The following is a 12,197-nucleotide window of genomic DNA, read 5'->3' on the forward strand; positions in this document are numbered from 1 at the left end:
ATCATGATTTACTGTGAAATATCATCATTAAAATAATCAAGTGTGATTTTAAAGTAGGGGTCTTAGAGTTAGTTCTGTTTCTTAGCATTAGAATTTTAAACTTAATTTATTCTACATTTATTTACTGACCAACTGCTGCGTTAGGCATTTTACTAAGGACTGAGAATGAAGTGCTTAAATTAACATACTCATCTTGGTTTCCTTTCTTCATTTGTAAATTAGTGAAATGACCTCACATACTCTTAAAAATATCAAAGATAACCTATAGCCCCTAGCACTTGTCTAGTACACAGTAAGAGCTCAGTAAATAATAACAGTTATTACTAATGCATGTATTTGAGTACTGATTATATTTTTAATTCAAATCAGATGTTTTTTTAAAATGACTCAAGGTTTTATCCTCACATTTTATTTTTGGCCTTAATATTACCAACACTTGCTTTTAAAAATATGTTATTTTTATTTAAATGAGAGAGATACAGAAAGACCCAGAGCACTGCTCAGCTGTGGTTTATGGTGAAACTGGGACTGTGGAGCCTCAGGCATAAATTCTTTTGCAGAACAGTTATGCTATCTTCCTTTCTTTTTCATTTTTTAAAAAATATAACCAAAGAATCAAAGTTTTTATTATCAAGCATTTCAAACATGTATCACAGTAAAATAGTAAAATTAACACCTTATTCCCATAACCTGCTCTCAGAAGTTACTGGTTCACAATCACACTTGTTTCTTCTATTGGGTTGTCAGGAAAGTCGCTATTTTCTATATTTTTTCCATGTAAAGATGCATTATGACTTTTTTGACAACCCAGTATACCCCCTCCGCCAACTGTGCATATATTCTACTCTTTCTTGTCTCCAATATTACTTTGTAACTAGTTCTAGTTGTATCAATTCAGATGTAAATATTAGCATTTATATTTCTTAACTCAAACACTTTAAAACATAATTATCATAACAATGTCAGTTCTGTTATGGTGTCAGATAGCCAATAAGACACTTTTTTTCCTTCACCGGAGCACTGCTCAGCTCTGGTTTATTGTGGTGCTGAGGGTTGAACCTGGGACCTCAGAGAAGACACTGTTTTCATTAGATACTTGAAACTTTCCATTTCTTGTGTTACTACTTTTGAAATTATTTCTATCAGTCATTGCATTTTGATTTTTTCTTATGGTTTGCTTTTTTTCTCCTTCCTTGTAAATTATTTTGTCTTGAGAAAATTATAAAATTGAAGAAAGTTTTGAAATTGGAAATACCTGTGTTTGAATCCTGTTTCTGCCATTCATTGATTACCTTTGCTGAATTGTGGTTTTCTAATCTGTAAAATACAGGCAATTTGATCTTGGTATTGAATCTAATGCTGATGTAAAGAACTGTTCACTGTCTGCCGGTTATTATCTTCTCTAGGAATTTGAATTGCAATAAATACAATTCTTTGTTATTGTATATTTTTCAAGATATCCCACGTTTTACATTTATTTGCTGATTTCTAAAATAGTTTTTAAAAATACTCTTGCAGGACAGAGAATTTAGAATCTTTGATTCACCTTCTGTTGCCTCTTTTACTTTGAGTCCTTTATAATTTTAGCCTCAGGTGAAAAATCTTACTGTTGACTTTCTGAAGTTTTGTACTGTTTATATATTTATATCTATTGTTCTTTACTGTTGACCCTTTTCTCCTTTATTAGGGTTAATAATCTTATTAAATCATTTCTAGATACTATATTGGTATCAGGATATTTCACTAGTTCTGTCCTACCTCAGTATTCTTAAATTCTTATAATTCTCTTTCAATGGCTTAGTACATACTTTTGGGCTGTTTATGACAGTGTCTACCAGGATGATGGGATTTCATATCTAAAAATAATTTCCTGTAACCTTTGTATATGAAAAACTTAGGACAAGGTATAAAATTCTTAGTTTACAACTTTCCCCTTTCAACTCTCTGAGTCATAACTTCATTGTCTTCTGGCATTTTATTGTTGCAGAGGAGAAATCTGAGGTCAATCTGCTTTTAGTTTCTTTGCAAATAACCTGTTTTTTTTTTCTGCTTGTATGCTTATAGGATTATATCTTTATCCTTGAGATTTAAAAACATTTGCCAGGATATGTCTTGGTGTTGATGATCTCTGTTGAACCTTCTCAGTCTCCAGTCTCAGGTATTTTTTTTCAGAACTGGAAGTTTTCTTATACTTTTGATTGAACTGCTCTGTTCCCCCCCCCCTTAGGAACATCTGTTATTCATAGATTATTTCCATCTGTCCTCCATAGTTTTAATCTTTTCTTTCTTTTTATTTTATTCAAGCTTGTCTGTTGTGGCATGGGTTTTCATTTTCTGCAATGTCATTCCTAATACTTGCTATTCACAATACCGTTTTATTTTGGCTACTGTGTTTTCATTTCTTTATTCTTATCTCAACATTCTTGTTTCATAAGCAGAATTTCCCCTAGGGGTACATTCCATTAAAATATGAGATGAATTCAGGCCTAAAACATACCTATTTTCTGAGGCCACAATCACAGGACCAGAATGGGAAAAAAAGTATCTAAAAGGGTCCTCTTAAACTTAAAAATGTAGCTATAACTAGAGGTCATACCTCCCCTAGTCTAGAAAATAGAATAGTCTTTAAGTATTTAGCAAACCTTCAGTTGCTAGAGGTATAGCAAAATAAGAAGAGTAAGGGCACCTTAACTAGAAATAAATTAATTTTTTACATGTTCTCTATAAAAATAATACATAATAGATGTACATAATTTTGAAAATACAGTATAAAGAAGAAATTCCTATGACTCAGGTAACTAGTGATAAGATTTTATGTTTTGCCCATTACATGCACACATGTTGGGTGGGGCTAAAAAATTGGGGTCATACTATGTAGTTTTGTATCTTTTTAATTTAATATATTGCAAGCATATTTTTGCATCATTAATTTTTCTTTGAGGCCCTGATTTTAACCATTGCATAGTATTCCTACATATGAGTAGATGTATGATGATTTATTTAACCAGTCCCCTGTTGATCATTTAGATTGTTTTCTATTTTTCAGTATAATGAGTATGATGAATATCACTGTACATAAGTCTTTATGCACATCTCTGATATTTCCTTAGGATAAATGAGGAGCTGATTCTTAATCCTGTCACATTGGTAAGGATTATATACATTCCTTATTAAGAATATAAAATGCTTGTTTCTTATTGTTTCAATGTAATTGCGTAGAAGATTCTTTGGATTCTGAACGATCTGATGGTACCTTAACTACAGTGTGAGAGAGGTTTCCAGTGCCTTATCCTCATCACTTCATGGCAGGATAACCCTTGCTAATCTATCAGGGAATTTGGAAAGCAGATATACTTGTGAAAATTTGAGGGTTGTAAAAAAAAAAAAAGTCCTTCATTCCTAAAACCTGGGTCTCCAAATTAATACAATGGAACTCTTTAACCCTTTCTTTTCCTCCTCCCTACCTGTATTTTAGCCTATTGTTCTCTGAAGAGTTCTTTTATTTCAGTGTTTAAACATATTATTTCTAGGTAGGAGGATGTTAATAGTTTGTCCTACTGTAAATTCAAGTTAACATTTTACCAATCACAGGCCTCTTTTTTTTTAAGTTCTATTATACTTGTACATGATGATCTGCTGAACTCAAAGCATCTTTTTTTGACTTCTGTTTTCTTCATAAGTATTTAACAGCAGTCTGTAAATGTGCATTATTATAACATACCCTTATACAGCAAATCAACCTGTTTATAATAGAGTTCCTAAGAATGAAAAATTTCAAATTGGTAAAGTATTTGTAATATTTCAGATTAAAAAAAACTTGGGATACTCTAGAAATTCTGAGACTGTAGTTCAGAATTATTAATTTGAATGTTTATCCTCTTTAGATCTAGAGGATTATCTGAAGTGATAATTTTATACTATAGCATAAAAATTAATTTTGAAAGCATTAACTGCGAAAAGGGTCTGATTTTCTAAGAACTATATAAATTACTGTAATTTTTTACTTTTACACATTTCAGACTAGCAAAGTATGAATAGCATTTCCTAACCTTTCCTAGTATTTCACATAACATTTGTGTATATACAATCTGCCAATCTCTTAATTTGGGGGTGGGGTGGGCTGGAATATTTTGTGATAGATTGAGAGAGAATAAACATATTCACCTCACTTTTAAACTCTTCTTTGTCCATACTCATTCTTTACCTGTACTGTATTAGTATATGTCACATAAGGACCAGGAAATAGCTCCCCTGGTAGAACACACACTTTGCCATGTGTAAGGATCGAGGTTTGAGAACTCAGTTCCACATGAAAACATGGTATACAACATCAAGGGAAGTACAAGGAACAATGGTGGAATGGACTGTGACAGTATCTCTCCTTCTGTCTCTAACTCAGTCCTATCTGAAATTAAAAAGGAAAAAAGAAAAGTCTTTTGGAAGCAGTGGAATTGTATAGGTGTCAAGCCCTGACATGCAAAAATAAAATAAAGGACCAGGTGGTGCCGTGCCTGGTTAAGCGCACACATTACAGTGCACAAGGACTCAGGTTCAAGCCCCTGGTCCCCACCTACAGGGGGAACGCCTCACAAGTACTGCAGGTGTCTCTCTCGTGTCTCTCCCTCTTTATCCCTATCCTCCCGTCTCAATTTCTTTCTGTCTCTATCCAATACTAAATAATTAACATAAAATACTTAAAAAGTAAATAAAATATACCACACATGAATCATCTCTTCTACCCTGCTTGTCAGCAAACTAACTATATCTAGTAAGTGGTAAAACAGGTCTCTCAGCACTCTTCTGTTCTTCATTACATTGCATCTTCAGAATTTCACTGTGGAATTGCAAATGATAACCATCAATAAGGACAAAAGAGGAAGTGATAGTAGCATTTGTTAAGCACCTGCTCCTTTGGTGGAATTATTATATCTCTGTAATATTGTTAAATATTACATACACCTTACAAATGAAGAAACTGAGCCTCAGAATGTTCAGTAACTTAACCCAGGAGCAGGTGACTATAGCAATAAGTGACAGATCTGGGGTTGAAACCCTATACTAGCTTCAGACTAGATGTTTTTTTCTATTTGTTTCTTAAAATTAAAGAAATAACTTGTATTGATATTATAGTAGGTACTACTTCTTTAACTTTTGAGCCATAGGAATACAATATTGAGTGAAACTGATGAACTATGTAGCCTAATTTCTGATGATATCAAGCTTCATTTTTCAAAAGAGAAACTTGTAACTGCAGAAATAACTTAATTGTGGTTTCCTATACATTTAAACATTTAAATACTTGTTTTTAAGGAAAATTTCTATCCGCTTTCATATTTTCCTCATTTAAAATTAAACTTTTCAAAAATCTCTGCTAAACTCAGAAGGGAAGCAGATATATCTGCTAAAAGTAGAATATAAAATACCTTCAGTTTATACTTCACTTAATTGTCTTTTATTAGTTTACCTTGTTAGTATACTGCTTTTACTAGCTGAGTGAGAAGTTCAAAAAAGAAAAAACATTGTAAAATCTATGTATGACATAAAGCTGAAAATAGTGAAGACATTTATTGGCAGATTTCGAATCCATTATGTGGGGACTATAGCATTGGATCAGAACTAGAAAAATATGGTGAGTGAGCAACACAGCCCAGAACTAGAAAAATATAACTGAAAAAAATTAAGTAGGTTTTATTTATGGAGGAATAACAAGTGTAGGGTACAGGTTGCAGGGCTTACTTGCAGTGTAAGTAAAGCAAGAATTTAATCAACAGAAAACTTAGAATGAGTCAGCAGTATGTTGTGGACATTCCAAAGATACTCGTGTGAACTACATTAACATAGGCTTACTGTATAGAACAAGAGAATAAGCCCTTTGTACTAATAGCATTGAGTTAAGATTAATTGCATTCATTTTTGTATATCAACCTATAAGAATACTTGAACACATAATCAGAAAAGAAAGATGATCTCATCTAATGTTTGAAGGAATCTGAGCTTTTTATTTATTTATTTATTTCCCTCTTGTTGTCCTTGTTTTATTGTTGTTGTTATTGATGTCATTGTTGTTGGATAGGACAGAGAGAAATGGAGAGAGGAGGGGAAGACAGAGGGGGAAAGAAAGATAGACACCTGCAGACCTGCTTCACCGCTTGCAAAGTGACTCCCCTGCAGGTGGGGAGCTGGGGACTTGAACTGGGATCCAAACACCAGTCCTTGCGCTTTGTGCCACCTGAGCTTAACTCGCTGCGCTACCGCCGGACTCCCTGTTTGAAGGAATCTGAATTAACTAGAACTTTGTGTTGCAGCCAGTGCTTATTCTGATGTCACCTAGTAGGGTGTCTCATGAGATAGTTCCTGATATTATTCAAATTTGGATGAGAATGGGATAGAAGAAATTAAAGCATATGATGTATATTTGGAGCACAAAACTTTGAAGACCTTTAACCAGTCCTAATATTTTAAAATTCTAAGATCAAAGGGCTTTATGGAATATTAGTGTATCTTCATGACAGTCCTCACCTTAATAGTAATTTGCATTGTTACATATTAGTTTATAAGTTTTTTTTTGTGAGTTACTTAAATTTTTAGGCTAGTGTTAATCCTTTGGGTAGACAGAGCAAGGATCCTTGTTTTGAACAGATGAAGTAATAAAGGAAAGTTTTAACTATCCAAAATTTAACACTTGTCAGAGATGGGTGTAGAACTATACCCTAGGCCTACTAATGCCAGGTTTAGAACTCTTTCTATTTTTTTTTTATTTATGTATTAGGTAGAGACAGAAGAATTGAGAGGGAAGGGAGAAGATAGAGGTAGAGAGACCTGCTGTACTGCTTCACTGCTCATGAAGCTTTCCCCATATAGGTGGGACCAGGGGCTTGAACCCAGGTCCAAGCACATTATAATATGTGCACTCAGCCAGCTGCAACACTACCTGCCCTGCAGAATTGTTTCTTACTGTACCTTTTTACCTTAAAAGTAAGTCACAAGCTGTTGATTCTTGCTTTTTATATACTTGAAATTCAAAAGGAGCTTATAACTCTCAAATTATATTCCCATGGAAAATGTTACTGTCACTTAAGTTAAATCAAAGGTTCTAAAATCAAATTACTGAAACCTAGTGAGCATAATTGTGTTATAGGGGGAAAAAAGGATCCAAAAAGTGGCACTGTGGTAGTTCATAGGACTTGCAAACATGAGATCCTGAGTTCAGTTTTCAGTATTCCTTGTGCCACCAAGCACTGCTGATTCCCTTTCTTGGTTAAAAAAAATTTTTTTTGGCCTTTAATAAAAGAATTCAGTGTACGATTAATGAGAAAATCTAGTTTGGGCTATTAGATGAGTGCCAGTGCCATTTACTTAGATAGCAAATACAGAATAAGTTACAGGATTGATAGACCACAGGAAGGGAAGGGAGCGATTAAATTTTGAACATGATACAAATAATATTGTTTACTAAATGCCACACACTATGCTTAGGATTTTACCCCGATCTAGTTTTCACAAGTGTCAGAAGACAGTCTTTTAGTTCCCCTTTCATGTAAATAAACTTTAAATAAGGCTTAACTCATTTAAATTACTTGAAGAGAAATTATAATCTATTGAGTAGGTTGTCCCCAATGCAGATGTTTAAAGTTTGTCTGTGATGCTTGGATAAAGTCAGTAGCTAGTTGAATAAATGGTTGTAGCTTTTAGGAGGAAGATGTATCCTGGAGTTGAATATTTTTACCATAGAAGTGGGCATTATTACAGCCTCTGAAAATATCTCAGCTAAGTACATTATATATGCCTCCCTTCTTGTGCACTTTGGCACGGTTTCTGTGATTTGTGATATTGTAAAGGCATTCCCTAATCTAAGAACATCACTATGAGTAGGTGAAAATGAATGGTGCCTTTTGTGTGGGTCAGTAGGTCCGCGAGATCCTCTAGAACAGAGGCCATGTTTAATTAACCTTTCATCTCCAGGTCAGTTTCTAGAACATTGTATGCAAGAAATGATATGGATGGATGAATGAGTGGATGGATAAATAGGGAAGAGTAGGGAGAAAAAATATAATTTCAGAGGAGTTACCTCATGTGGAATATGGGGTTATGAGTGGACTGCCATTATTTCCCACTTGATAATACTTTAATATTGCTTAGCTTAGGTCCTTGTACATTTCCTAAAGTGTACATTGGGGACATTTACTTATTTTTCCAGTAAGGGAACCAGAGAAGACACTGTGTGTTTCTAACTTTTTTGTTTGTTTGTTTTAACTATACAAATATATAAATAGATATTACGGATACATTAGGAAACCTAGATAAGCAAAAATGAAGAAATCTAAATTGGCTAAAATTATACCACTTAGAGATAGCCACTGTTAACATTTAAGTGTATATTTTCCAGAGTTTTTCCCATACAAATATATACATTGAAGCATGTATATATTTATTTTAAATGGGATCATACAATCCATACTGTTTTGTAAACTGCTTTTCACTACTACATGTGACTGTCTTTCCATGTCAATAAATTTATATCTTTATCATCATTTTTAATGACTGCTTGGTATTCCATTATATGGGTTTGCCATAGTAATATAGTTAACTAGTTCTCTATTAGGGATTTAGGCTTCCAGTTTGGAGATAATTTAAAAAAAAAAAAAATTCTGGTGAGCATTCTTATGTGTACATCTCTATACACCACTTCAAAAGAAAAAAAAAAAAAGAAAGAATGGTACTTTTAAAAGTTTTGTGTGTCTTTTTTAATAGACTTTTAGATTGTCTTCCTGAAAGGTTGTGCTTATTTATACTCTTCAAACAGTATATTCTGAGTGTTACTATTTTCCCTGCATATCCTCATCAGTACTGAGTGTTAATGTTTCAGTAAATCACTACAGATTTGAAAGGCAAAGGTATCTTTTAGTTAAATGCATTCCTTTGATTAGTACTAAGGCTGAACTCTTTTTTCCCCTTCTTGCTCATTTCTGTTGAGGTTCATCATTTTTTCTTACAGGTTTGTAAACAAAGCTCTTTATGTATTGAAGATATAAACCCTTTGTCATATGTTGCTTTTTTCCCCTTTCTTTTGTAATCAATTTGTCTTTTATCCTTTTGATGTTTGGCAAGAGTTTTAAACTTTTCAGATGTCATTTTTCTTTTATTTCCACCCTCCTTACTTTATAAGTATTATCCACCTATATTTTCTTTTTATGCTTGTATGATTTTATTTTTACATTTAACTGTTGAATTCATCTGGAACTTATTTTGATGTTGAGATATAATTTAATCTTCCCCTGAAATAATTAATCAGCTGTCCTGATTAATTATTAGTGGAGTTAGAATTTAGACTGTGTTTTGTCATAGAAAGTACTCTAAATGCTATTTGGTAAGGTTTAAATGAGGCCATCTGTAATGCATTTAACTATTAAAATAAACTCAAGGGCTCACCTGGAAAGGTAATCATCATTTGTAATGGTCATGGAAAATTGTTTTTATAGTTTTTAATAATTGATATACATATTTACTTTAAAAGCACAACCTGTTGCAAATTAGCAACTGCATACTTACATGGTGGGTTTTGTTGTTGTTTGTTTTACTTCTTCAAACCTTTAGAGGTGGAAATATTCCTGTATTTGTTTTGTCTGCTTTCATTCAACTCTTATATCAGATTTATTTTAGTAACTTTCTACTTGCTGTGCTTTTCACAGAATGGACAACAAATTATGGATGAACCTATGGGAGAGGAGGAGATTAATCCACAAACTGTAAGTAAAATAGTGTATCATAAGTGGTAAAGATAAATTAGATGCCATAAAGTTTAAGTATTCTTATTTTTAGTTGACCAAAGGTATGCTTTATGTAATTAGAAATTTTTTAAATGTTTACACATTAATTTTACCAACATTGATAAGACTGATTTTAAGAGAACAACAAAGCAAATTGCTTTATGTTCTTGAAGGATTTTTGTTAGTTCTTTAAAACTTCTAGGGAGTCAGGCGGTAGTGCAGCAAGTTAAGCGCATGTTGCTCAAAACGCGAGGACCAGCATAAAGATCCCAGTTCGAGCCCCTGACTCCCCACCTGCAGAGGGGGGTGCTTCACAGGCGGTGAGGCAGGTCTGCAGGTGTCTGTCTTTCTCTCGCCCTCTCTGTCTTCTCCTCCTCTCTCCATTTCTCTCTGTCCTGTCTAACAATGACAACATCAATAATAACAACAATAATAACTACAACAACAATAAAAAGCAAGAGCAACAAAAGGGAAAATAAATAAAATATTACAAAAAATCTTTTCTTATCTTTTTTTTAAATCAAACTAATCATAGATTTCTTAGACAGAAACATATAGGTCATACTTAACATAGGAAATGAATGTCTACCATTTTCTTATCTTGTTTTTGTTGTTGTTTACTCCTGAATCTCCGGCATCTATCTGGCACATAATAATACTTATTAACTATTACAGAAACAAATTAATAAGTTGCCCCTGCAAGATAACCATTGTTAACAATTCAGTTACTTTCTTGTTTCTGTTCTGTACACAAGATAATAATTTTTGATTTTTAAATGCAATTATTTTGGAACTTGTTTTTTTCATTTAATGTGTCTTGAACATCTTTTATAACAGTATATATAGATCTTCCTCTTTGACTGCATAATATTCTATTTTGTATTTATGTTCTTCTGTTTTAGTGTACTTGCTTTTTAGTGCAATATAGTCTTAGAAAAGAATGTGCCAGAACAGGAGGTATAAACGTTTAAGTCTAAATAGGCATTTCCAAATTGCCCCTCGAACCAAAAATTTGTAAAAATTTCATTGTATCTGTTCAACATACCTTATTCAATGCTGGATATTTTCAGAAATTATTTTTAGTTCGAATTACTATAAATAAGTGATATTTTTCTTATTTTAATTTGCATTTCATTTTATTATTAGTGAAGTTGGGTATCTAAGCATTATTGGTCTTTGTCCAATTTCCGTTTAGGTTATTTGTCTCTATAATGTTTGACCTCTCTATTATGGGTATTAGATCCTTGTCTATAAAACATTTCATAAATATTTTCTCCCTACCTTTAATATGTATTATTCTTTGTGTGTGTGTGTGTGTGTGTATTAGCAGTTTTTTAAAATTTATTTATAAAATGAAAACATTGACAAGACCATAGGATAAGAGGGGTACAATTCCCACCACCAGAGCTCTGTATCCCATCCCCTCTCCAATAGCTTTCCTATTCCTTAACCCTCTGGGAGCATGGACCCCAGGGTTATTATGGGGTGCAGAAGGTGGAAGGTCTGGCTTCTGTAATTGCTTCCTCGCTGAACATGGCATTGACAAGTAGATCCATACTCCCAGCCTGTCTCTTTCCCTAGTAAAACAGATTTTTTTTTTAACTGGCCAGATCTAGTTTCATAGTTTGGTTAGAACAAACCATATATATATATTAAGCCAAAATACTGCTCAGCTCTGATTTATAATGGTGCTGGGGATTGAACCTGGCAACTTTAGTGCCTCAGGCATGAAAGTATTTTTACATAACCATTATGCTACCTCCTCAGCCTTCTTAATTATTTTTTAAATAAAAGTAAACATCATTCTTTTCCCCACTCACAGGAGAGATCTGTCATCATACATACATAAAACTAGCAAAGTGCCCAACAATTGTTTTTAAAATGTGAAAATTTTATTTGTATTAAGTCCTCTGCTTTTTCTTTTTAAAAAAAAACTGATTTTAATTAAAAACACACAGAAACCAGAGCCCATGTTTATTTCCCTGTAATAGGTGTCTACACACCTCTCCCATCACCAGCTCAAGTACATTTATTTATTTATTTATTTATTTATTTATTTTAAAAGGAGACATTAACAAAGCCGTGGGACCTGCAGGCCTGCTTCACCGCCTGTGAAGCGACTCCCCTGCAGGTGGGGAGATGGGATCACGAACTGGGATCCTTACGCCTGTCCTTGCGCTTTGGGCCACGTGCGCTTAACCTCCTGTGCTCCCACCCAACTTCCCAAAAGAAATTATTTTAATAATGCTAAGTCTTCACATATGAGAACACTCACTTATTCTGATGTTCTTTATCTTTTAACAAAAGTTTATTATTTCTTATATGTATATCTTTACATTTGTCATTAAAATAAACCATGAGTAATTTATAGGTTTCTTTTTTAAATATTGTTAGTGGATATTCTTTCTTTTTTTTTATTTCACTGATGCC

The 12,197-nt window shown here is 33.2% G+C and overlaps 1 protein-coding gene across 6 annotated transcripts in view; it reads left to right on the top strand.

The window, feature by feature from the left end:
• RPS6KA3 (ribosomal protein S6 kinase A3) overlaps positions 1-12,197 on the top strand; it is a 142,516-nt gene that overhangs the window by 28,487 nt on the left and 101,832 nt on the right. For 4 of the 6 annotated variants that reach the window (XM_060182908.1, XM_060182907.1, XM_007538910.3 and 1 more), the window contains exon 2: positions 9,690-9,746. In XM_060182908.1, coding sequence (XP_060038891.1) covers positions 9,705-9,746 — 42 coding nt within the window. In that variant the 5' untranslated portion in view covers positions 9,690-9,704. Of the gene's footprint in view, positions 1-2,064; positions 2,159-3,110; positions 3,148-9,689; positions 9,747-12,197 lie in introns of all 6 variants that reach the window. The other 2 variants (XM_060182904.1, XM_060182906.1) reach the window with 2 other exon arrangements.

The sequence above is a fragment of the Erinaceus europaeus genome, chromosome X (assembly GCF_950295315.1).
Source record: "Erinaceus europaeus chromosome X, mEriEur2.1, whole genome shotgun sequence".
Lineage (NCBI taxonomy): Eukaryota > Metazoa > Chordata > Mammalia > Eulipotyphla > Erinaceidae > Erinaceus > Erinaceus europaeus.